At 57.3% G+C, this 21,568-nt stretch overlaps 1 protein-coding gene across 10 annotated transcripts in view; it reads right to left on the bottom strand.

The window, feature by feature from the left end:
* DIP2A (disco interacting protein 2 homolog A) overlaps positions 1–21,568 on the bottom strand; it is a 94,675-nt gene that overhangs the window by 22,328 nt on the left and 50,779 nt on the right. For 8 of the 10 annotated variants that reach the window (XM_046002487.1, XM_046002484.1, XM_046002491.1 and 5 more), the window contains 14 exons: positions 19,276–19,367; positions 16,203–16,313; positions 14,929–15,052; positions 14,540–14,649; positions 14,034–14,136; positions 12,403–12,467; positions 12,088–12,181; positions 11,403–11,522; positions 9,798–9,912; positions 8,461–8,600; positions 6,545–6,681; positions 6,055–6,135; positions 5,530–5,657; positions 3,100–3,214 (listed from right to left, as the gene is read on the bottom strand). In XM_046002487.1, the coding sequence (XP_045858443.1) occupies positions 3,100–3,214; positions 5,530–5,657; positions 6,055–6,135; positions 6,545–6,681; positions 8,461–8,600; positions 9,798–9,912; positions 11,403–11,522; positions 12,088–12,181; positions 12,403–12,467; positions 14,034–14,136; positions 14,540–14,649; positions 14,929–15,052; positions 16,203–16,313; positions 19,276–19,367 (1,535 nt within the window). Of the gene's footprint in view, positions 1–3,099; positions 3,215–5,525; positions 5,658–6,054; positions 6,136–6,544; positions 6,682–8,460; positions 8,601–9,797; positions 9,913–11,402; positions 11,523–12,087; positions 12,182–12,402; positions 12,468–14,033; positions 14,137–14,539; positions 14,650–14,928; positions 15,053–16,202; positions 16,314–19,275; positions 19,368–21,568 lie in introns of those variants that run through there. The other 2 variants (XM_046002492.1, XM_046002493.1) reach the window with 1 other exon arrangement.

Here is a 21,568-nt window from a genome sequence, read left to right as displayed (position 1 = left end):
ATACAGAGCCGGGGAATACAAGAGAACCCAGAAATAAGCCCAACACAGACGACGGATTAGTGTGTGACAAGGGGGGCAAGAATGCACCACGAGGAAGGGGAGGTCTGGGGGGGCGGAACGGGAGAATGAAACCGGACCACCCACGAAAATAAAGTCAGAATTGGTTAAAGACTTGAACGTGAGACCTGAAACCACGAAACTCCGAGAAGACGATGCAGTGGCAAGCTCCCAGACACGGGTCTTGCTGGTGATTTCATGGCTCTGACTCCGAGAGCAAAGGTAACGAAAGCGAACACAAGCGAGTGGGACGACACCAAACAAAAAGGCTTCCGCACAGCCGAGGAAGCCATCAGCAAAATGAAAAGACGACCCGCTGAATCAGAGAAGACAGCTGCAAGTCATGGATCCGATAAGGGTTAACACCCCAAATATATAATGAACCCACACAACTCAACGGCAGAAACAAACATCCGATTTCCCAAAGAAGACAGACGTACACTCGACAGGTACGTGAAAAGGTGCCCAACATCATTAGTTATCAGGAAAATGAAAATTTAAAAAAGTGAGATCCCACCTCACACCTGTCAGAGCAGCTAAAGTCAACAACACAAGAAACGACAGGCGCTGGCGAGGGCGCGGAGAAAGTGGAGCCTCGTGCGCTGCTGCTGGGAATGCCAGCCAGGGCAGCCGCTCTGGGGGACGGAGTGGAGAGTCCTCAGAAGGCTAACGACAGAGCTGCCCTGGTCCCAGCCACCGCACAGCTCACGTTTTCCCAAAAGCACTGACTCAAAGAGATAAGGCGTCCCTGTGCCTATCGCAGCACCATCTACAAGAGCCCAGACACAGAAGCAGCCCGTGCATCGCGGACGGAGGTCGGGCGGAGGGGATGCGGCGCACAGAGAAGCCACAGCCGCAAAGAAGCACGAGCCACAGTGACAACGTGGACGCACCCCGAGGGGAGACGCGGAGTAAGCCGGAGACAAACACGCCCCGCGGGATGTCACTGCCCGGGCGACGCTAAGCGAGCGACGGATACAGAGCGGAGGTGCCAGAGGCGGGCGTGGGCAGCACGGGAGGGAGGGTCCGAGGCCACGAGCCTCCAGTCACAGGACAGAGCCTGGCGGGCAGCGCTCGTGACCAGAGACAAGGCTGCACTGGACACGGGGAGCGGCTAAGACGGCAGATCCTAGAAGTTCTCGTCACGAGAACATTTGTGGTTATACGTGGTGATCGACGTCTGCCAGACTGACTGTGGGATCGCGTCACAGAGTGTACAAGTTACACTGTACACCTGAGACTAGGGTTATACGTCAATCATCTCAATTTTAAAAAATAAGAAAATTATTAACATTAGAGATGTGATAACGGTTATTCCTTGATTAAGAAAATCTTCAGATAAAATGTGATGTCTGGCATTACTTCAAAACACTCCTGCGGGAGAAGGGGGAGGCCAGGCGAGGACACAGCCAGGACCTGGACTGACAACTGCCGAGCCGGGCGATAGGAATGTGGGTTACGATGACGTCACCTTTGATGCTGGCGGGACTGGTGGGGTCTAGAGCCAACGGTCAAGAAAGAATTCTTGAGGCGTCTTTGGTGCAAAAAGGTGGTTTTATGAAAGCTGAGGGGACGGGACCCTGCTGGCAGGGGGGCTGCTGCCCCGGGACTGTGGGGGCGGCTGGTGACGCACTTTCACGTTGGGGAGGTGAAGACGAGGGGTGTCCGAAAGCACTCGGACCTGCTGGAGGAGACCACGGTCCAGTCAGGGCTGCTTCTCCCTGCAGCACCGCATCGACGTGCAGACAGCAGGGAGCTTCCCGGACGAAGGAGACCCTCTGCCGCCTCAAGCACGGGCCGCAGGTCACAAGGACGTTTAACTTGATCTCCATTCCTTTCTGCCTCTGTCCCCCACATCAATCACACTCTTGTTTTTGGTTGTTGTATTAGAACTATTCCATAATAACCCACCACGAATTCTATTAAAAGTCTGTGTTGGGAGACACTGGAGGGAAACATCCCCTGAGGCTCAGGGTCGCCGGGTCTCCCAACGCGTGGGCAGCTCCACGCCCGTCTGCCAGCTTCGGGCCCCGCACAACTGGCCCGACGGCGGGACACCAGAGGAAATGCACCCGAGGTCTGTAGGCCACAGCCACAGCAGCTCTGCTCGTCAGGCAGAAATGGGCGACCCACACGTCCGTCGGGGTGTGCGCACGTGAGGGGAACGACCAGGCGTGGAGAGGAAGGCCCAGCCCCCACCCGACGACACGAGCAGTCCCAAAGCCACGCGAAGGGAAGGAAGCGAGACAGGACCTGGGGCGTACGGCTGTCGATGCTCACCGCCCGCACCCACAGACGGGCCCATTCGAAACAGAAACCACATCCCGCCGAGTCAACCGAAAACCCCACTGGACGGTCCCCGTAAGGTGTGTGCACTTCACCGAACGTAAATTTTACTCCCCTCCCCCCGAGTAGTACGCAGGACTCTCATTCGGTGTTTAAGGAAATGAGGGCCGCATAGCGCGCCCTGAGGAGTGCGGAGGGACAGATGTGTGACGGGCAAGGGTGAGGACGTGCTGGCCACCGCAGGACCTAAAGGTGGGTATTAGGGACTTTCTGCGCGATGCTTTGACATTTTCGTAACAGAACGCAGGAAACCACCACCAGTGTGGAGGTGTGTGAGCTCCGTGCTCCCAGGTCCTACGGAACAGTCTCAACTGATTTCACCCCAACTGGTGGGGCAGGTATGGGGCTGCTATTCTAGGACACGCTGACCCTGTACGGAGTTACAGCTTCCCAGTGCTGTCTGCCACCCTCACCAAGCCCGGGTTTCTTTGGCGCCTGCTGGGTGCAGGCAGCGTCAGCGGGCGAGGCAGCACGGGGCGGGGTGGGGGGTGGGAGGCAGCAGGGGGGCAGGAAGCCTGCGACTCTCAGTAGGTCAAGCCATGATCCCGTGTCGGGCGACAGGACACCCGGCCTGCTCGGCCCTGAGCCAGAGACGGGGTTCGACAGGCCGGGCTCTGCAGGGAGGGAACGCAGACCCTGTGCCCTCGGACTCCTGGGAACCACGTGCCCCTCGACCACGGCCGGCCGCCGGCCCACCTGCAGCACGCGGCTCATCCACTGGAAGCTGTCCTCCTCAGAGGCGTCGGGCCGCTGCTCGGCCACCAGGATGATACGGTCGTCGTGCAGCACCGTCACGGAGAACACAGCAATCCTGGGGGGGGGACGAGGACAACGTGACCACCCGCAAAGGAGAGCCAACAGCACGCAGACCCTTCCTTGGCCTCAGAATGGAGGGCGCAGACACACTGGGGCTGAAGAGACTCTAACCGTGGCCACTGGCTGAGAACTGGACACGTGACCTGGTCTCCTACAGGGCAGCTGAAATAGTTCCAATTCGCTAAAACAAAATGACTTTGGTGCAAAGCAAAACCACGAGACACAGATCGTAAAAGAGAACTTTCCTTAATTATAACGTTAATGCACGGAATACGTTTCTCCGCATACATCTCCGTCTACAAGGACGATCGGGCGGACTGTTGGATCAGCCTGATTCAGTCGGTCTCCCAAGAACATGTCCGTGCCCCGTGTTCACCTTCTCCCCTTCTCTGCACTTGCTGCCTCTGCCTCTTACACTGGGAGGCGGTTCTCTCTCCTTCCCTGTCGGACCAGAAGCTGGTCTCCCCCCGGGCCCCGCACACCAGCACACCTGCTGCCCCAGGTCTGGGCCGTCACGACACGCTCGCTTTCTCTTGTTCTCCCGTTGGGTGTGCGCGCACGTATGCACACATGCACACCCACTTCTCCCAGCACTAAATTCCTCCTGCTTTCATACATCCTGAATGCGTCTCAGTATCCCCTGTGAAGCTGTTTCCACAAGAAGTGTCTTTTGGTAACACAACTTCTGAAACGTACATTCCCAAGAGTATCGTTATTACAACTGCACAATTAAGTGGCAATTTGGAAAATGGAAAATCTAAGTTAAAAATTCCTTTTAATAACTTAAAAACATCACTGCGCTGCTGCCTTCTTGGGCTGGTCCCAGCGCTGCGGCCGTTCGTGCTCCTGCCTAACCCCAGAGCCCGATCCTTCTCGAGCCCCCAGACCCGGCCTCCGGCCGCTCAGACGCCCCCAAGCGTGTGCCCTCCCCCGCGACTGCTATTTCCACACTGCCCTTCTCCGGTTTGTGCAACTTTCTCTCTTCCGCCTCCGGACAACTTCCTTACCCTGACTCTGCAGCTTATCACGCCCTTCTCTAGCGTCCTTCCTGCTGCGTATTCCCTCTACTGTGTCTGTGTTCAAGAACAAAGAACGCAGCGTGTGCGCGATACTATTCCCGAGATGCTCCACCCCCTATCCGCTGTGGCTCCGTCAAGCTCTCGGTTTTGTTTTGTTTTTTTTTTTTGAGAGCAAGTGAGGGAGCACAAGCAGGGGACAGGCAGAGGGCAGAGGGGGAGAGCGTCTCAAGTAGGCTCTGTGCCCAGTGCAGAGCCTGAGGCAGGGCACAATCTCATAACCCTGAGATCAGGACCGGAGCTGCACTCTGAAATCAAGAGTCAGACACTGAACTGAGTGACCTCCCAGGCACCGCTGTGGCTCTAGGTCAAGGTGGTTGTGGTGGTGGGGACAGGCAGCACCCTGCTCACCGGCAAACGCAATCACCCACACGCCCTCATCGCTCACGACGACGTCACCCCGGGGGGCTCCCTCACCCACCCCAGAAACAGGTGCCACGTCCACACCCACAGCATCCCACTTCTGCTGCCAGGGCAGGTCATGAGGTCTTGGCGGCCCCCACTCGGGCACCCACACAGGCCTGACCTGCTGGTTTCTCCTTGTGGGCACCCCACACTCCTGTCATCCTGACCGACGAAAGGGCCAGCAGCCCCCACTTGGCTGACTTCTCTAAGGAGTATTCAAAGGCAGGGCCTGGCCAGGCTCACAGGTACCCTGGTTTGAGTAATAAAAGCACCCCCTTGAGAAGAAGAAAATTTTAAAAATGCAGCCAGCTGAGTGGGCCAGCGAGGAGAAGGGCTGCTCCCCTCAGGACAAAGAGCTCGGAGCTGAACGGAGCCAGACACGGCTGCCCTCGTCGCCCCCGGCTACCCCGGCTCAGACAGGGTTTGCCTAAAATGCTCGGAAACGCTGAAGAGCTGCCCTGCCCAGGGGCGAGGCTGGGCCCCCGCGGGTCTAACTAACCCTCAGCAGAGAGGAGAACTGACGTTTCTGATTCAGAGAAACTGGCCCCCCCACTGCTCCAGTCTGCACGTGTGAGGCTCCAGGGTGTGGAAGCGGGTGCTCCTCGGCCCCGCCCTCTTAAAGACCCACAGCAGCCCTGTGGCAGGGAGGACACTAATGGGCTCTGGCTGCAAATATCGTCCTTTTCCCTGGGAAGGTCTTGTGATGAACAGGAGTTTCTGGGTTTTGTGTCCAGTCACTGGCCCTTGCTGCCGCTGCAGACGGACTCTCAGATTCAAGCGGAGGAGGAGGGTTCTAGAAGCCACAGCACAGGGGCCCGCAGCGCATCACCTGCCTCTGTAGACAAACTTCATGGGCTCCACGGCCAGCGCAGTGGCCACGATGTCGTCCGCATTGTGTCTACGAATTCCAACCACCATCAGCCCATCCAGCTTGCCCACAACGAAGACCAGGTTATCCTGGAAGCAAGGACATAGGTCAGGACTCGGGACACGCAGGCAGGCCCTGGGGGTCAGGCAGCTGACAGCTGCTGTCAGGGCAGTGGACAGCACGCAGAGAGCAAGGAACGCGCAGACGGGGTCCTGCATCCTGGTGGGCTGGAGACAAGCGGGCGGGGGGTGGCACGGGAAAGGTGAGGCCGCAGAGGACTCTGACTGCTCCTGCCCTTGAGCAGGGCTCCCAAGGTCGGCAGCAGGGACATTCTGGGCAGAGAGTACTGTGTCATGGGCGCTGTCCTAAGGACTGTGGGACATGGGGAGCTGCCCTGGCCCCGAGATTGGCGCTGGATGCCAGCAGCACCCCACGGAGCTGTGGGCTTGTCCGAAGGCCCAGGTCCCGGCAGCAGGACACACTCACCGGCCCAATGAAGCCCAGCAGCCCCGTCCTGGTGAAAGGCCTGTCAGACACGGGCACGCCTCCTGCCGTGACCGGGATGGTCTGCCAGAGCAAAGCGGGGGGACATTAGGCTGTGCTCCACGGACAACGGACCAACCGGCCAGATGGCCAGGGTGTGGCTTCCCTAGATGAGGCTGCCACCCAAGGATCCCTGGTGGGGAACAGGCCGCGCCAAGGAGCCTCTGTCCGTAGATGACACGCTCCTCAGACTCCCGCACCCAGCATGGTCCGGGGTCGTCCTGCGACCCCTTGTCTGCGACCTCTTGTCTCCCTGGGCCCAGCACTTGGCTCCGAGGAGGGGGCACTCGCCAGACTCTTGGCGCACACGGAGTGCGGGCTTCCTGGGCTGGCCTCGGCCCCATCACGGCTGGAGACCCGCTGCGCTCTGCCCGGTGCCCTCCGTGGACGCTCTGGAATTCACCTGCACAGAAAGGGCAGGGGACGTACAAACCTCAAAGACGCTCTTAGTGATCCCCAGCAGCCCGTAGTACGCGGTGCCGGTGGCGCTGGAGCTGACGCATATCTCCCCGACCTCGTCCGTCTTGCAGAGATAAGGGGTGCCTTCCACCTTCACGACACACACATCAGCTAAACGGAGAGAAACCCTCGGAGTCACCGACGAGACCGCCACGTGAACGGCTCGTTCACGAAGATCCACGTGCGCCTCCCCGCGCGGTCACGGAAACAAAGCAAGGCACCCGCGGCCGGGAGTGCGTCCTCCTGCGTCCTGCCGCCATCTACCCAACGCACGATGAATCCAGCACGTGCGCAGCCCAGGCTGACGGGACAGACCCCAGGCCGGGACACCCACTCTCTCAGGGACAGACCCCAGGCCGGGACACCCGCTCTCTCAGGGACAGACCCCAGGCTGACGGGACACCCGCTCTCTCAGGGACAGACCCCAGGCTGACGGGACACCCGCTCTCTCAGGGACAGACCCCAGGCCGGGACACCCGCTCTCTCAGGGACAGACCCCAGGCCGGGACACCCGCTCTCTCAGGGACAGACCCCAGGCCCCTCCTTGGGTCACCACCTGGAACCCACGGGCGATGCTGGCTGACCCGTCCCGTGCCGCGGCCCCTGGTCAGCTGTCACTAAGCAGCTCCCCACCGACAACCCCGCCTGCTGCCCACCCTGGGCACAGGAGACCCCGCCTGTCAGGTCAGCGCAGTTCCGGGCCACCCACGCCACAGAGCAGGCACCAAACCAGCCTCCAACCCAACATGCAGTGGTCCGTTAAAGGAAAGGAATTAAGCAGCCTGTGGTCCCCCAGGCGTGGCCCCTTCCCCCAAGATTGGTAATTAGCAAGACAGAAAGGGGCAAAGGGGTGCTCACTCCCGTTTCCTTTCATGCACAAATCAGACCACAGACCACAGAGGCCCTGCTGGAGGAGGAGGCTGGCGGGCACAGACACTCCCACAAGCATTTACCGCAGAGACCCTGATCTAGTCGGCAGAAGGCCACAAACCCCGGGGAGCGAACGCGGTGAAAGGTTGGGTCTCCGTGAAACATAAGAGACCGTCAGCTCCACAAGGGTCCCAGCTAACAGGTGCTGACCCGGGGAGCAGGTGAGCACAGACACACACGCACACGCACCCTGGGGGACACTGCGCACACCCATGCACACACTCGCACACCTGGGGGAGCGCTGTGCACGCACACGCACGCGCACGCACGCTCGCACTCGGGACCACGGTGGCACACACGCACACCGGCTGGGTCAGGACAGCTCCCACGGATCTCAGAAGGGCCCGCATGGCGAGGAGGAGGCCGGGCAGTGAGGGCGCTGGAGGCCGGCAGCACAGAGCTCCCCCCACTCCCAGCCTGGGCTCCCCGTGCGGCGCTCTGCAGGGGACCACAGGCAGGCACTCCATCGCCCTCTCCGCGGGGCCGGCATTCAGGCCCAGGGGCTCTGCGGGCAGGAGGCTGCACACAGGAACTGCTTGCACCCTTCAGAGTCCCGCTCCTGACCGACACGTCCCTGTCACCCGCCGCGGGCGGGAGCCGGGCATCGGGCTGTCTGAAGACACCGGGGCGCCGTGAACTGATCAGTGCCTCCACGTGCGCACGGCACGGTGCCCGAGCCGGACAGGCAGTCGGCGCTCCCGTCCCCAGACACCAGAGAGCCGCACACCCGGCTGGGGGGCCATGCCCCTCGTGCTGTTGCTCAACCTGAACGTCAATACAAAGGCAGCCAAAACCTGAAAACGTGTTACTATGAACTAAAACCCCAGTTTACATGCGAAAACCCTGCTAGGAAGCCTTCTGTGTGTGGGCACGCCGAGAGCACTCCCACGGTCTGGACACTCAGGCCTCCTGCAACGTCAGGCAGCGGTGGGATCGGACACACGCCAGCTTGTCCCTTACCTCCCGGCAGCGCCTGACCGACGTCCTGAACAGTAAGAACGGACAACTTTTCTTCAGTATCAACTCTGATCACACCGAAACTGAGACCGTTCATTGACAGGACAGCTTTTCGTGGTGGAGGTCCTCCCAGCTCTGGCGGCCTGGAAAATAAAAGCAGACACACTGACGAGGGGACAGAGCCTGTGGGGGGCGGGACCCGTGCCCAGCTTGCCTGCAGGACCGCGCTGTACCACACAAGGCTGGCTGTGGGGACCGGCCGCCCGAGGGTGCCACAGCGTCTCTGCCCTGCACGCTGCTCTGCACGGGGACCTGCACTGTCCTCCCACCTGGGGGTCTCCAGGGGACCTGTGGCCACAGTCTAAGGGACGCTCTGTGACTCCCCGGAGAGGTCCTAAAGCTGACTAGCTTCCACCTGGCTGTGCTGGGACACTTGTCGGGAGCCCTGGGCAGCAGAAGGACAGGTACCAAGGAAGCCTGGAGCAGCCCTCAACATGCCCAGTCCAGAGACCAGAGGCTGCAAGCCAGACCCGCCCAGCGCAGCCCTTCCCAGACCCCTGACGCAGGAAGCAGGAGGAATACAGTGGCCGATGCCGCCAGGCGTGGGAGTGACGTGTCCCATGGCCAGAAAGCACCACAGAGCAAAGGAATGAGGAATACCTTATGGTTTGTGAAGCATAAAGAAGTCCTTTCTCTTGGTAAGTTATTAAAATTTTTGGATTATTTAATACTCGCACATATGAAAGCGCAGACTATTCATGAATATGCTAATAAAACACAAGACCACAACCACCACTGATTTTTCTAACAACTGGGCTGAGGGCAGAAAACCAACGTGCAGACACTCTCAACTGTGAGCACACCACCCTCCTCCCAGGACAGCCCACAGAGGCTGCTGCGGACAGGAGCCCTAGGGCAGGCAAGAGGTGACCCAGGAAGGGACAGGTGGCCTGCTAGGAGCAGGAAGGACCAGAGCCTGCCAGCTCTGAGATCTCCCAACCCCACCGTCCAGGCTGAGATGGGGGAGCACAGCCCCCACCCCACCGACTGCCAGGCCTCCTCGGGCAGGGAAGAGCTCTGGGCTGCCACGCCCACGAAGCCCAGAGACCACAGTCCGGGCAGCCGCCACCCCCCACGTCCCGGCACGGATCCAGGCTGGCGGGAGACACGCGGCCAGCACAAGGCGAGGGGCCCAGGGCCCGGGGCTGCCCCCCACCACGCGCACGCGCCTGGGACACTGGCACATTGCTCTGTGAGGTCTGCTGCTCAGAGACAGACCAGCCACGCTCGGCAGCGCAGGATGGCAGCGGCGTGAGTGGACGGAGAGGTGGCCGCCTTACCTGCGGATGGCCACTGTCAGCGCCTCGGGGGAGCTGGCACAAGGACAGATGACCTCGGGCCTCAGCCCTCTGGACTGGAAGACATTGAGGAACGCATCACAGGAGGATATGGACCCTGCGTGAGACAGAGGGAGCCGTGGGGTAACTGGAGGGCTGGCAGGGAGGGGCCCAACGACCCACGAGCTCCAGGGCGTCGTGACATCAGGAGTCTCGTGGGGGTGGGGGGCGGCTTCCATGGGAACCATGATGCGTCTGGGAACCACCAACAGGTAGAGTGGGACACTCTCGGGGCAGGCCTCCGTTTCGCCCCCGCGCTGTTTCTGAGTGCAGACTCACGGCCCGCCCCGGCCTCGCCGCATCTCCTCTGCCGAGTGGCAGGTGACCGAGGAGCGATTCCGGGGCGAGCCCCCTCACGGCGAGGCCCAGGTGCACGAGAACACCTGCAGCTGGAGGGCCTCGGGGCTGCGGGTTGGCCAAGGAACCCCCACAGGGCGGCCCACGCACGGTCCCCACGCTGCCCCTGCTTCTCCCCTACTCGCCCCGGCTGATCTGAGGCGTCGCGGAAACGGAAGCCCAACTCCCCGGGAGGAGGGCTGCCGCCTGCTCGGGGCGGCACCCGTCGGGACCCCAGGGCTGAACCCCACCCCGCAGGCACCTGCCACAGCGAGGCTGGAGGGAAAGGAGGGTGCTGCGTCCGGCTCTTGCTGGGCACTGGCCGGCAGCAGAGGGCACACAAGACGAGCCGCTGGTTCCGTGCCACAGGAACCAGACGGCACGTGGAGGGGCAGGATCTAAGGTCCATGGGACGGGGCCCGGGGAGGGCTCCCCGGTAGGAAAGCCTGGCACCAGGAAAGGAGCTGCTGGGGGTGTGGTGCAAGACCCGGGCATGCGGCCGGGTCCAGGCGGGCGTGGGGATGCAGAGCACCCAGCCCTGGGCGTCTCCGAGGCAGGATGGAGGGGCCCTGCTGGGGACGGGCAGAGAAGCTAGATGGCAGGGTGCCCTCCTGAGTGGTGGGGACCCGGGGCGCAGGGATGTCGGGGCCCTCCTCACAGGGAACTAGAGGAAAGGCCAGCCCCTGGGCCAGGGAGCTTCAGTGCAAACCCCGCAGGACAGCCATTAACCCGACGAGAAAACCCACCTGCCTGGTCGACGGCTTCGTGCTGCAGAGAAACCCTCGCAAAGGTCCACCAGGCCTCCCCAGGGAACCACCCGTGGCAGGCCTTGGACAGCCGCCAATGAGCAGCCACGCTCAGACCCTGCGCAGAGCCCAGGGTGCTCAGGGGTGCAACAGGGGAAATCCCAGCAGGAGGTCGGGGCCAAGGACCGGGGCCCGGACAGGTGCCGGTCCATGTCTACGTTCCAGTCATTTCTTAATGTATCTTCTGTCCACGGTGTTAAAATTGCTTTTAAATTCAGCACCTTCGTGAACAAGCGCGAGATACACCAGCGGGTCCCCCGGGAGGGCGTGTGGCATGGCCCACGGCCGTTATGGCTGCAACACGGCAGTGTTGTTCCTTGGCACGCCGTACTTGACCCTCTTCCCTCCCATGCCAGGCCTGCTGGGGAGGCCGCGGCCACGGCCTTGCTCAGCTGGGCTCACTCACACGGGTTGGCGCCGTCGGCCACGATCAGCATGCGCAGGGAGCTGAGGCTGACGTCCCTCTGGCCTCGCTGAGCCAGGAGAGACCAGTGCATGTCGCGGGACTTCACCAGGGCGGCGCGGGCTGCAGAGGGGAGCGTGCAAGTGCCCTGAGTCACAGGAAGCGGCACCCTTGCCCCTCACAGACCCACCCGAGTCAACACAGGTCCCCAGGACGCGCGTGAGGACAGACCCATGGCCCAGCCTCGGGGCTCACCAAGGGGCCCCCCAGCCCCACTGGAGCGGAGCCCAAGGGACAAGGAAGGCCTGTGGTGACCCAGGCAGGGGCAGACCAGTGGCCTCTGTCTACACTGCTTCCTTAGAATCGAGAGCTCTGCCGCCAGTGAAAGCCTCAGATGAAAACCAGCTCCACGACTGAACTGGGAGTACTGGTGTGACTGGAAAGAGTTTCAAGAGAACAGAAACAGTGGCCTATGGTGTCTGCAGAGGAGGGCTTTCAGGGGCCATGAGCCCAGGCCACGCAGAGTCCATGACGGGGGGGTGGCACGGCGTATGCGGGCAGGAGGGGCGCCGCAGCCCGTCCCCACTGGTCGGCGAGTCGGCTTCACTGCTTTTTCTGTCAGCAAGGGTGACAGCAAAAGGACTTCCTGCATGAAGGAGGGGTCAGGGGACGGCGTGTCTCCCATTACCTTTATACGAACACACTTTCTGGATCCAGGACAGAGGGTTCACCTTCATGAGCGCATACGGGATGCTGACGACGTGCATCCTGTTCAGCACGCTCTGCGGGAGAAACAGGCGCTCGGGGGGCGGGCCTCGCTCTGGGGCAGCAGAGGCCGCACCACGCCCGAGGGGCACAGAGAGCGGCCACGGCCTGCTCATGCTGACGCTTCAGAGACGGGCTAACTGCACCACCTACAAGTAGGGCTCGGTGGCATCTCTTGGTCTGAGGCCTCAGGGTCCCTCGGGTCCAACCACTAGACCATAGGGCAAACGACACTCACTGTTAACACTCCGTGCCACAGCCCAGCGTCCCGTTTGAAATCCAGCACATTCGTTAGTGTCTCAGCTGCGAGTGGACAAAGATGGTTAGACCACTTGTGACCGTCTTCACAGTCAAGTGCATGGTTAAAGAAACTGTGAGATGAAGACGTCGTTGACACAAGAGCTCTAGGAAACACAAAGCATCTCCAAATACCAGGCGCCAGTCAATCAATCATCTTGGTTATCGATTCAAATGACCAGAAAAACTCAGAAGTAGGTGATACAATTTTGGATTAGAACAGCTCTGCTGGGGCGCCTGGATGGCGCAGTCCGTTAAGCGTCTGCCTTTGGCCGGGTCACGATCTCCAGGCCCCGGGATCAAGTCCTGCATCAGCTCCCTGCTCAGCGGGGAGTCTGCTTTCTCCCTCTCCCTTTCCCTCTGCTCCTCCCCCTGCTCGCGCTCTCTCTCTCCCTCCCTCGCTCAAACAAATAAGAATCCTTAAACATCTTGGGAAAAACCGCACAGAGCTACGCCGATCACTAGTCTGAAACCACAAGGAGCAGCACGTCTCACGCGGCCCCTCGAGGTTCCCCCAGCAGTGAGGTCAGGGCCAGGACACTAAGGCCACCACCCCGTGTCTCTGGGAAATGTCACAGGCTGCTCGTGCTGCTTCCCCTCAGAAGGCTAACCCTTCTCTGTGGTCTCCTCCAGGAAGGACGGGTGCGGGAGCAGGTGGTGACTGGGGCCTGCCCACACCGCCCTGCGTTTGGGGGACTGGCTCCAGGCCCCGCTGACGCTTGGCCACCCCAAGGGGCACCCACAGCATGGACACCAATGGTGAACACAAGGCTGCCAGGGAAGGCGCCTGCTTCCTGAGTTAGGGTTCTGTCCCTTCGCTCCCTTCGCTAGCGAAAGCGCCCATGATCCCGGATACGTCCATGTCCAGAAAAAGAAAACCATGTGACTGACAGATCCAGTTTTCAAAAAATTATTCAGGCCCTTGAATATATCTAAAATCATTCTCCAAATCTCCACTGGAGGCTTCAGCGACTCCTGACTTTCATTTTTATTTTCCTCTTACTTTTAAACACCGCATTTTAGTTATTTAAACATACCATCCAATTTACTTTCTGGTTTTATTCAATCCCAGCATTGTTACAGCAGGGAAACTACCATGTATCTGTTTTTATAGTTCTTTAAACATAACAGTTCTCTAAGTAAAATACACAACACTTAACAGCCAGTGGGGGACGGTGCTACCTGCGCGTCACCAACAGAAAATCTATGGCTTTCGAGATTTCGTGTGTGTGTCTGCACGCACGACAGTTCACGTCGAAACAGTCACAGAAAACAGCCATACAAAAGCGGGTCTGTTAAGATGGTTTTCCATTTTTTATGTGCAGAACACACCTTCCCGCAGCTACGTCCCGGACAGAACCAGCCCACCAGGCATAGTGGTAGACGGATTTCACCGCCATCAAGTCAGCACACACACGAACGTCCTGGAAGGAACCTGAATGGGCTGCCTGGGTGAGCCGGCCCCTGCACCCAGCACGAGCAGACGGCCCTAAGCACGCCAGCCCAGGCCCCAGCTGGGCGAGAAGGCTGCACCGACGTTCAGCCAGTCCCCAGGGGCCCGCACACCCTTACCTTCTGAGTAGCCACAAGCCTGCGTCAGAGCCTGGCAGTGGGCCAGCAGGCATGCGTGGGTCACCGTGACCCCCACCGTGCTGCCTTCTTTGCTGGTTTTATACTGAAAGATTTCAAGAAAAGAAAAATCCATTATGGATGCTTCTAGAGGCTGACAGAATTTACAAAGACGCGGCCTGCCCTTCACTAACCATCCCGTCACACAGAAGCACACTTTACACCGTGACTCTTGGGGTGACACCTGCAGAGGAAACTGGGGCACCCCTGTGGTAAGCGCCCGGGCACAGCAGCGCACGCAGGCGCCCCATGACTGCCGACACCCCCAGGGCGGGCGGCCAGGGACAATCAAGTAGCAGTGAGACCTGCATGAGCTCCCCTACGACCCTGGCTGTCTCCGGGGAGAAGGTCAAACAGAAGGCTAAGTTCCAGCCTGCACTCCGACCAGAAGCGAGAGCTGAGCCCGTGGGGGCCGCTTCCCCGTGCTCTGGGTCAGACGAGGCCGTTACCTCGATGTAGGCGGTCCCAGCCCGGGCATCCTGAGTCTGCGGCTGCCAGTCTTTGGGGGGCTTGGTCAGGTGCTTCCCGTCGATCACCAGCCAGGAGAGCGGGGGCCATCCTGTGAGGGTGCAGACAGGGCCCCCGGCCCAAGAGAATGGTCAGCGGGCCTCAGGGCTCAGACACCCACCACACAGCCACCGGATCCTGCCACCCGGGGAACACGAGTCTCCGTCCCATTCCCCTTGGACTGATCTAGCTTCGATTCAGTCGGTGCCTCTGGCCAGTGGCAACACAGGTCTAGACTCTGAACCGCGGGGCTGGGCAGCAAGACGCACACCCACCCACGAGTACCTCGCTCTGCTGGAGACCGCTCCCCTCAGGGCCCCTGGGCGCCTACCTTTGAAAGTGGCCACCTCTCCAGTCTGTGCCTTGGGCAGGCCTTTCTGACATGCATCCGTGGTCAGGGCCAGGGTGACGCCGCAGCTGCCCAGCAGAAAGCCCACCTGCTGGCTGCCAGCATCCTGCAGAGACACGGCGAGGTGCTCACGGGCGGCCCCGAGGGCCCGGCCCTGCTCAGGCCCACAGCCCAAGAGCCGAGCCCTTCACCTTCATTCACCCTCATCAGCTTCTACAACGGAACCCTATATGGGTAGAGACTGTATTTTCGTGAAAATAAAACAGAAAGTTCTGGAGAGTAGGCTAATGCCTCAGTGTTCTCTCGCAAATGACATTTAGTGGCATTTTAATCAACGACAAAAATAACAGCATGGAAATTTCCACTTGAGTCACGTTTAAAATTTGCAGATTAATCGGGGGCGGGGGGCAACCTTTAACACAGTGACTTATTTCTCACAAAAATGCACATTTCCTTCCAGACGACACTTCTTTTACACACGTCCCTCAGAAACGTTTTATCACTTTCTTCCTTCAAGTCTGACAAATCTCTGGCTTTTTCTGAATAATCTCTGTATTCAAACATCTATTCATCATGTTATCCTCTGGGAGGCACTGGTTTTATTTCAAACGTCTCTTTTGGGATTCTCGAGTCTTTGTTGCTGGAAACACTCACTTTAACTGTCTGAACAAAACACACGCCTTGTCTACTCCTAAAATAATTATTTTTCAGTCATCAGATCACCGACATCTACACTTGAAACGTAACAGCTCCCTAGAATATTAGCAAGTCCCCGCATTAATCATCGGTCAGTAACAAGAACTGCTGTGCAGACAGAAAAGCAAGCAAATTCTCATCTTGCATATTCACAACTGTCCCTGAGAAGGAGCTACAGTATGTCACGGTGCGATTTACTCAGTCCCAAGACATGGAAATTATTATTGATAAGAGTCTGGTTTTGAGAGGCAATTTAACAAAATCCAGTCCAGTCGTTAATTCTAGCCATCCGAGGAGAAAAGGTGCAGCCCCTGTTCTGGAAAGTTCACAGGGGTGACGTAACAGCTCCATCCACAGCTTCCAAAGCCCCTCCCACAGCAAGACACTCGCCCGCGGAGCTGCAGCCCACCGCCCCCGTCCTAGCCTGCCTGCAGCCCACTCCTCACTCGGAACAATGCCCGGCTGCCAGGAAGGCGGCCTGAGACGCGGTGAGTCTACGCTCAGCTTCCGAAGAGAACCTCACAGGACCAGAGCGCCATGGTCCCCAGCGAGTTAACTACCTTTCTTGTTAACGGCACTTCTATGGGAACGGGAACCAGCTCTGCCAGGAGACACCCATAAAACGCCACCATGAACATCACGGGGTCACTGTTCGGAAACACCAGGGCCACCTGCAACAGCATGAGGGAAAACCATGAAATCCACTCGCGAACGAGGCAGTCATCTCAAAGCTTAGAACCCCTGCTGATCAGACAAAATTTGGACATTTTAGACCACCTTACAGCTTTTCAAATTTAGTTCAGAAAATGTAATTTGGGGGGTTAATTCTTGGTTCTTAAATTTCCTCAACCATGTAACGTTTCATAAATAGTTTTCAGGTTGAGGTCTCTGTTCTAGAAGCAACCAAATAATGTCGAGTGTTTGCACCTAACGGCAGTCCAGCACGAGTCTGTCCGCGCCTGCCGCCTGTCTGGGACACGCCGCCCACACCTGTCAGCCCAGGCGGAAAACGCCCACAGCAGCAGGGAGATTGGGCACAGAACCAGATCACACCCAGAACATCCTCCAGAAGGCAAAATCCTAACACCAACGTTTTCGTCCAACAGATCTTCACTCAAGACCTCCGTGTGCTGACAGGGAAGTGGAGGGCCCCGGACCCCTCGACTGAGACCCCCACCGCTGACCCTCCCGCGGAGCCCCCAGTTCGCCCTCCTGGCCCCGTGCTGCCCCTGTCTAAGTTACATGCTCTGTCTCAGTCATCTTACACTTTTGTGTTTATCAAACACATTTTAAAAACACATAATGTAAGATAACATATAAGTACTAATGAAAAAAATACCCCAAGCTCACCCACCCTTCTCACTCCCCAAGCCAACCTCCTTAAAAATATCTTACATCTTCCTTTTCCATTTGCTCTCAGTTTTCAGGGTAAGGCTTACCCTGCTCTATTCTCATCACTGACTGAATCTCCCACTGTTGTAGATGAACTCCCAGCCCTCGGCCGGCCTGCCTTTCTCTTCCCCCATCCTCGCAGCTGCCATTTCCCTAAACTAAAAGCTATGGAACAAGATTTTCATGAGGCCCAAATATTGTGATAAGTGTGCCTGAAACCGTAAGTGCTAAGTCAGGACAGCAGATGTTAACACTGGGCCCTTGAGAGCACAAACAGCGGCTACTCATAACTGCTCGAGAGCTAGCCCTATACTCTCTCCTCGAGGTCCGGAAATCCGGTTCCTAACAAGTTAATTTGTTGAAAAGGGCAAAGCTCTCCTTTAAAAGTTGATATTAATGGCGACTGCACCAGAACTGCGACCCACAGCTTTGGGACTAGACGTCTGGCAAAAAAACAGTTTTAGAGAATTTGGTATCAGCGCTTGTGTCCATCCACTTTCATAAGCGCTGTCCACGCCAGGACGACGAACTGAACACCCACACCCGGCAACTAGCTCATTCGCTGCGATCCTGTCAATCTCCCATAATTAACCCCACTATGGGACTCACTCAGGAGTCAAGGAGGGTATCTGGAAGTCTCTGTCCTTACAGGAATCTTCAAGAAAAATAAATCAGTGATTCTTAGAGTCACTTTAAAGCACAACATAAACCAGGAATTCTTACAGGTTCGGTCTACAGCACGACATTATCAAGTCCCATTCTCGGGCTGTTCTCGCTTTCACCGCCGAGCTCGTGTCTGCTGCCGGTAACGGCTACTGCCCCTCTACTCGCTTGGCTTCCCGCACACCCGCTGGCCAACCTGCTCTAAAACACTCCGCCGGGTGTGTACACACCTTCCGAAGGTGTCTGCTGAGTAACCAACCAGTCAGGCCGGCCCAAGTCTCACCAGGTGCCCAGCGGTGTACCCCGGCCTGGGCCCTCTGTCCCCCCCAGGCCGCCCTGTGCTACAGCTCACTCTGCCCCTCCCCCCCCAGAAGCTGGGGGGCCCTTTCTGCACTCTGGTCCTGCTCGGTAGGCGGGGAGCTTCGCTGCGGACCCTCTCGCTGGCCAGCTCCAGGATGCTGACGGGCCTTCCTACCACTGTAGAAGTCTCTCCTCTCCGTCCCTCTCCCGCCTGGAACTCCTACCAGCTGAACGCCAGGCCTTCTTGAGCAAGGCTCCATCCTGCACCCTCTGTCCTTTCCATCTCTTAGCCTCCCCACAAGCGTCTCGTCTTGATTTACGGAGCACTGTTTTCACCTTTAGTTTTCCAGGGATATTAAGACTAACTTTTAAAAAAATTCTCTTCTGTATGTGACTTCCCTCCACATTTGTTTCCTCCCCCCGCCCCCACCTTCCACTTTTCTTGCTTTTCTTATCTTTGCTTATTCGTTGTGTTCTTTCACATTCTTCAAATGTCCTTGGTGAGTGGTTCTTTCTAAAGCGTAGACCCTCGGAGAGCTGCCCGAAGCATGCAGCTTCACTGTGGGGTGACCTGACCACAGCAGCCGTCTCACTAGGCGGTCTCCCTGCTGAGAGTCCTGCCCTCCATCCGGGACATTCCTCCCGTCTGGGTCAGTTCGCCCAGAGCTGTGCTCAGGAACAGAACCTCCTATGATGACGGGAATGTTCTATCTCCGAGCTATCAAATGGGGTAGCTATGAGCCACATGGGGTTCACGAGTCCTTGAAACGCGGCTTGGGTGACCGAGGAACTAAATTCTTTATTTAATCGTGGTTAATTTAAGTGGCCCCACGTGGGTGATGCAACAATGCTGGGCAATGTAGCAGCACACGGCACAAATAAGCCGCTAGCCCCCGTCACGTTCTACCTCAGCGTGGGGTCATGGGGGCTGCCTGGTCACAGGGACGAGGGGAAGAGAGGAATTTCCAAGTAAGATCAACGTTTTCTCATAAAACCTAAGCTTTGAGGACATAATATTTATCAATATTGTTTCTACTGAAAGGAATGGAGTCAGAGAAAGATGCTGGAGAGTCAGCCGTCGAGCCGTGAAGAAAGAAACGAACCGACACCCTGTGTGCATCACCGCAAACTCTGTCCACATTCAATATTTCTGTGCTGACTTTAAATCCCTGGTATTAATGCTGTAAGTCGAACCAGCTGAGGGAACACTGATTTCAATGAGACATATTTTTAGAGCTTGTTTTTGCTCACTCCCGTAAGTTTCTTCTAGTTACTTACTCTGTCTCCAGGTTTAAGTAGTGGTTCATTCTTACTAGTCAGTTTATTAAGTAGAGTATAAGCTAGTTTTAAACTCCGACTCCAAAGTTTGCCTAAAATGAAATAAAAATACTAAGCAATGTAAAATTAAAGAAGCTAATAATTAACATTTTAACGTAGCAATCACAACAACCCATAATGTACCATCACTCTAGTATTGGAGTATTGGACATTCAGGTACGTTTCCAACTGATAACTATTTTGCACAATGCTGTAATGAACATCATAGTTTTCTCTTAAAATTAACTTATGGACTTATTTTTCTTAAGACAAAAACAGAAGAGGAATTTATTGCACGATATTTAGAAGACAGAGAACAGGAAGGTCAGCATTCCTTCAGTGACGCGTGGCCACACACATGCACATACACAATTACTGAAGTTTCCAAGACGCTGGAGCAAACTTCACTTTGCTTTTCTCAGTCAGCACTGCATTTGGAATGCATTTTCATGTCATTGAACATCTCTCAACTACATCCCTTATCATGAGTGGCACAGAAGTCATAACTCATAAGTGGGTCCTTTGTCCATCTCCAGTCTTCACCCAGGAGGACACCATCCAGAGCCGCCGGCCCTCCAGCACACAGCCCCCGGCCCCGGCAGGTTCTGCCCGGCACACGGCCCTCCGGTACGCAGGCTCAGGGGCAGAGCCCAGCCTTGAACACTCAACAAAGGAGAGTGTCCCTGAGGACGACGGAAGATGAAACACAGGGAGGGGAAGGCAGACTAAAGGCTTCTGGGGAGGGAGACCGAGGCAGTGGCGACCATGGGGTAGGACAACAGAAAAACCCGAGTCCATCCCCAGCACCCGAAGCAGCCCCACACGCACCCTACGCGGTACCAGAGAAGCGACAGTAGTGACTCGGCCCCTTTCAGGTTCCGGGTACGACCACGTGCGGTCCGAGCCGCCACGCCCCGAGCAGTGCCCTGACCTCGCCGCAGATGACACCAAACTTGGGTGTGACATTATGAAATAAGTGAACAGAGAGACCTGAGAAATCAGTGACAAAAAAACTTATTCAACCAAAACACTGTTGCCTTTGTCTATACACAAACACCAAGTCAGTTTATCTGAAGAATGCAAAAAGCTTTGGGGCGCCTGGGAGGCTCATCGGTTGAGCGTCTGACCCTTGGTTTGGGCTCAGGTCGTGATCTCGGGGCGGTGAGACTGAGCCCCGCCTAGGGCTCCGCGCTCAGTGGGGACTGCGCTTGCCGACTCCCCACTCTGCCTCTGTCCCGCCCCTCCCCCGCTCTCTCTCTCTCTCTCTCTCTCTCTCTCAAGCAAGTAAATAAATCTTTAAAAAAAGAATGCAAAAAGTTTTAACAGAAAATCAACATCATCTGGATCTTGAAAGCTTCCCCTGGGGGAACAGAAACGAGCCGAGGACATCTGCCTTTTTACTGAAAGTCGGGGTCAGCGCAGCAAGGGGGAGGGCGGAGAGCATTGCCTGCAGATGACGTGACCGATGACGTGACCGCGCACATCGTGAATCTCTGTCAGACCAACTACAGAGCCACAGTCATTCTGGAAGTTGGTGCTGGCATAGGGTGGCATATAACTCAAAGGGATAAAACAGAGAACCACAACAGCCCCACCACGTGTGGGCAAGTCCATCCTGAAAGACAGACCCTGGGACCCATCCCCACACTGTACGCAAGACTCCTGCCCAGCATCTGGTAGATCTAAATGTCAACGGCAAACAGCAGAGCTACGGCAAGACGACAGAACAGCTTGAGGGTCGAGGCACAGGGAGAGTCCTTACGGAGAAGTCCGGAAGACTGGCCATGAGCAGGAGGAAGGAACTTCTGCTCACTAAGGTAGTGGTCAGCAGGGGGAAGGCTCACAGTGGGGACACCGACAGCACGTGTCACTGTCAAGGACCGGTATCCAGAACACACCAGGAAGTGTGCGCCACATTACCCACCACAAATAACCCTACATAAAAAACGCACAAGGGGGCGCCCGGGTGGCTCAGTGGGTTAAAGCCTCTGCCTTCGGCTCAGGTCATGATCCCAGGGTCCTGGGATCGAGCCCCGCATCGGGCTCTCTGCTCAGCAGGGAGCCTGCTTTTTCCTCTTTCTCTGCCTGCCTCTCTGCCTACTTGTGATCTCTCTGTCAAATAAATAAATAAATAAAATCTTTTTAAAAAATTGCACAAGAGATTCAATAGTACTTAACATAAAAGAAAACCCCAAGGATTAAAAAAACAGGAAAAGAGGTCAATCTACTTTTTCATCAGGAAAATGCAAATTAA

This window comes from Meles meles, chromosome 4 (genome assembly GCF_922984935.1).
Source record: "Meles meles chromosome 4, mMelMel3.1 paternal haplotype, whole genome shotgun sequence".
In the NCBI taxonomy this organism is placed as follows: domain Eukaryota; kingdom Metazoa; phylum Chordata; class Mammalia; order Carnivora; family Mustelidae; genus Meles; species Meles meles.
This window is presented reverse-complemented; position numbering and strand designations above follow the sequence as displayed.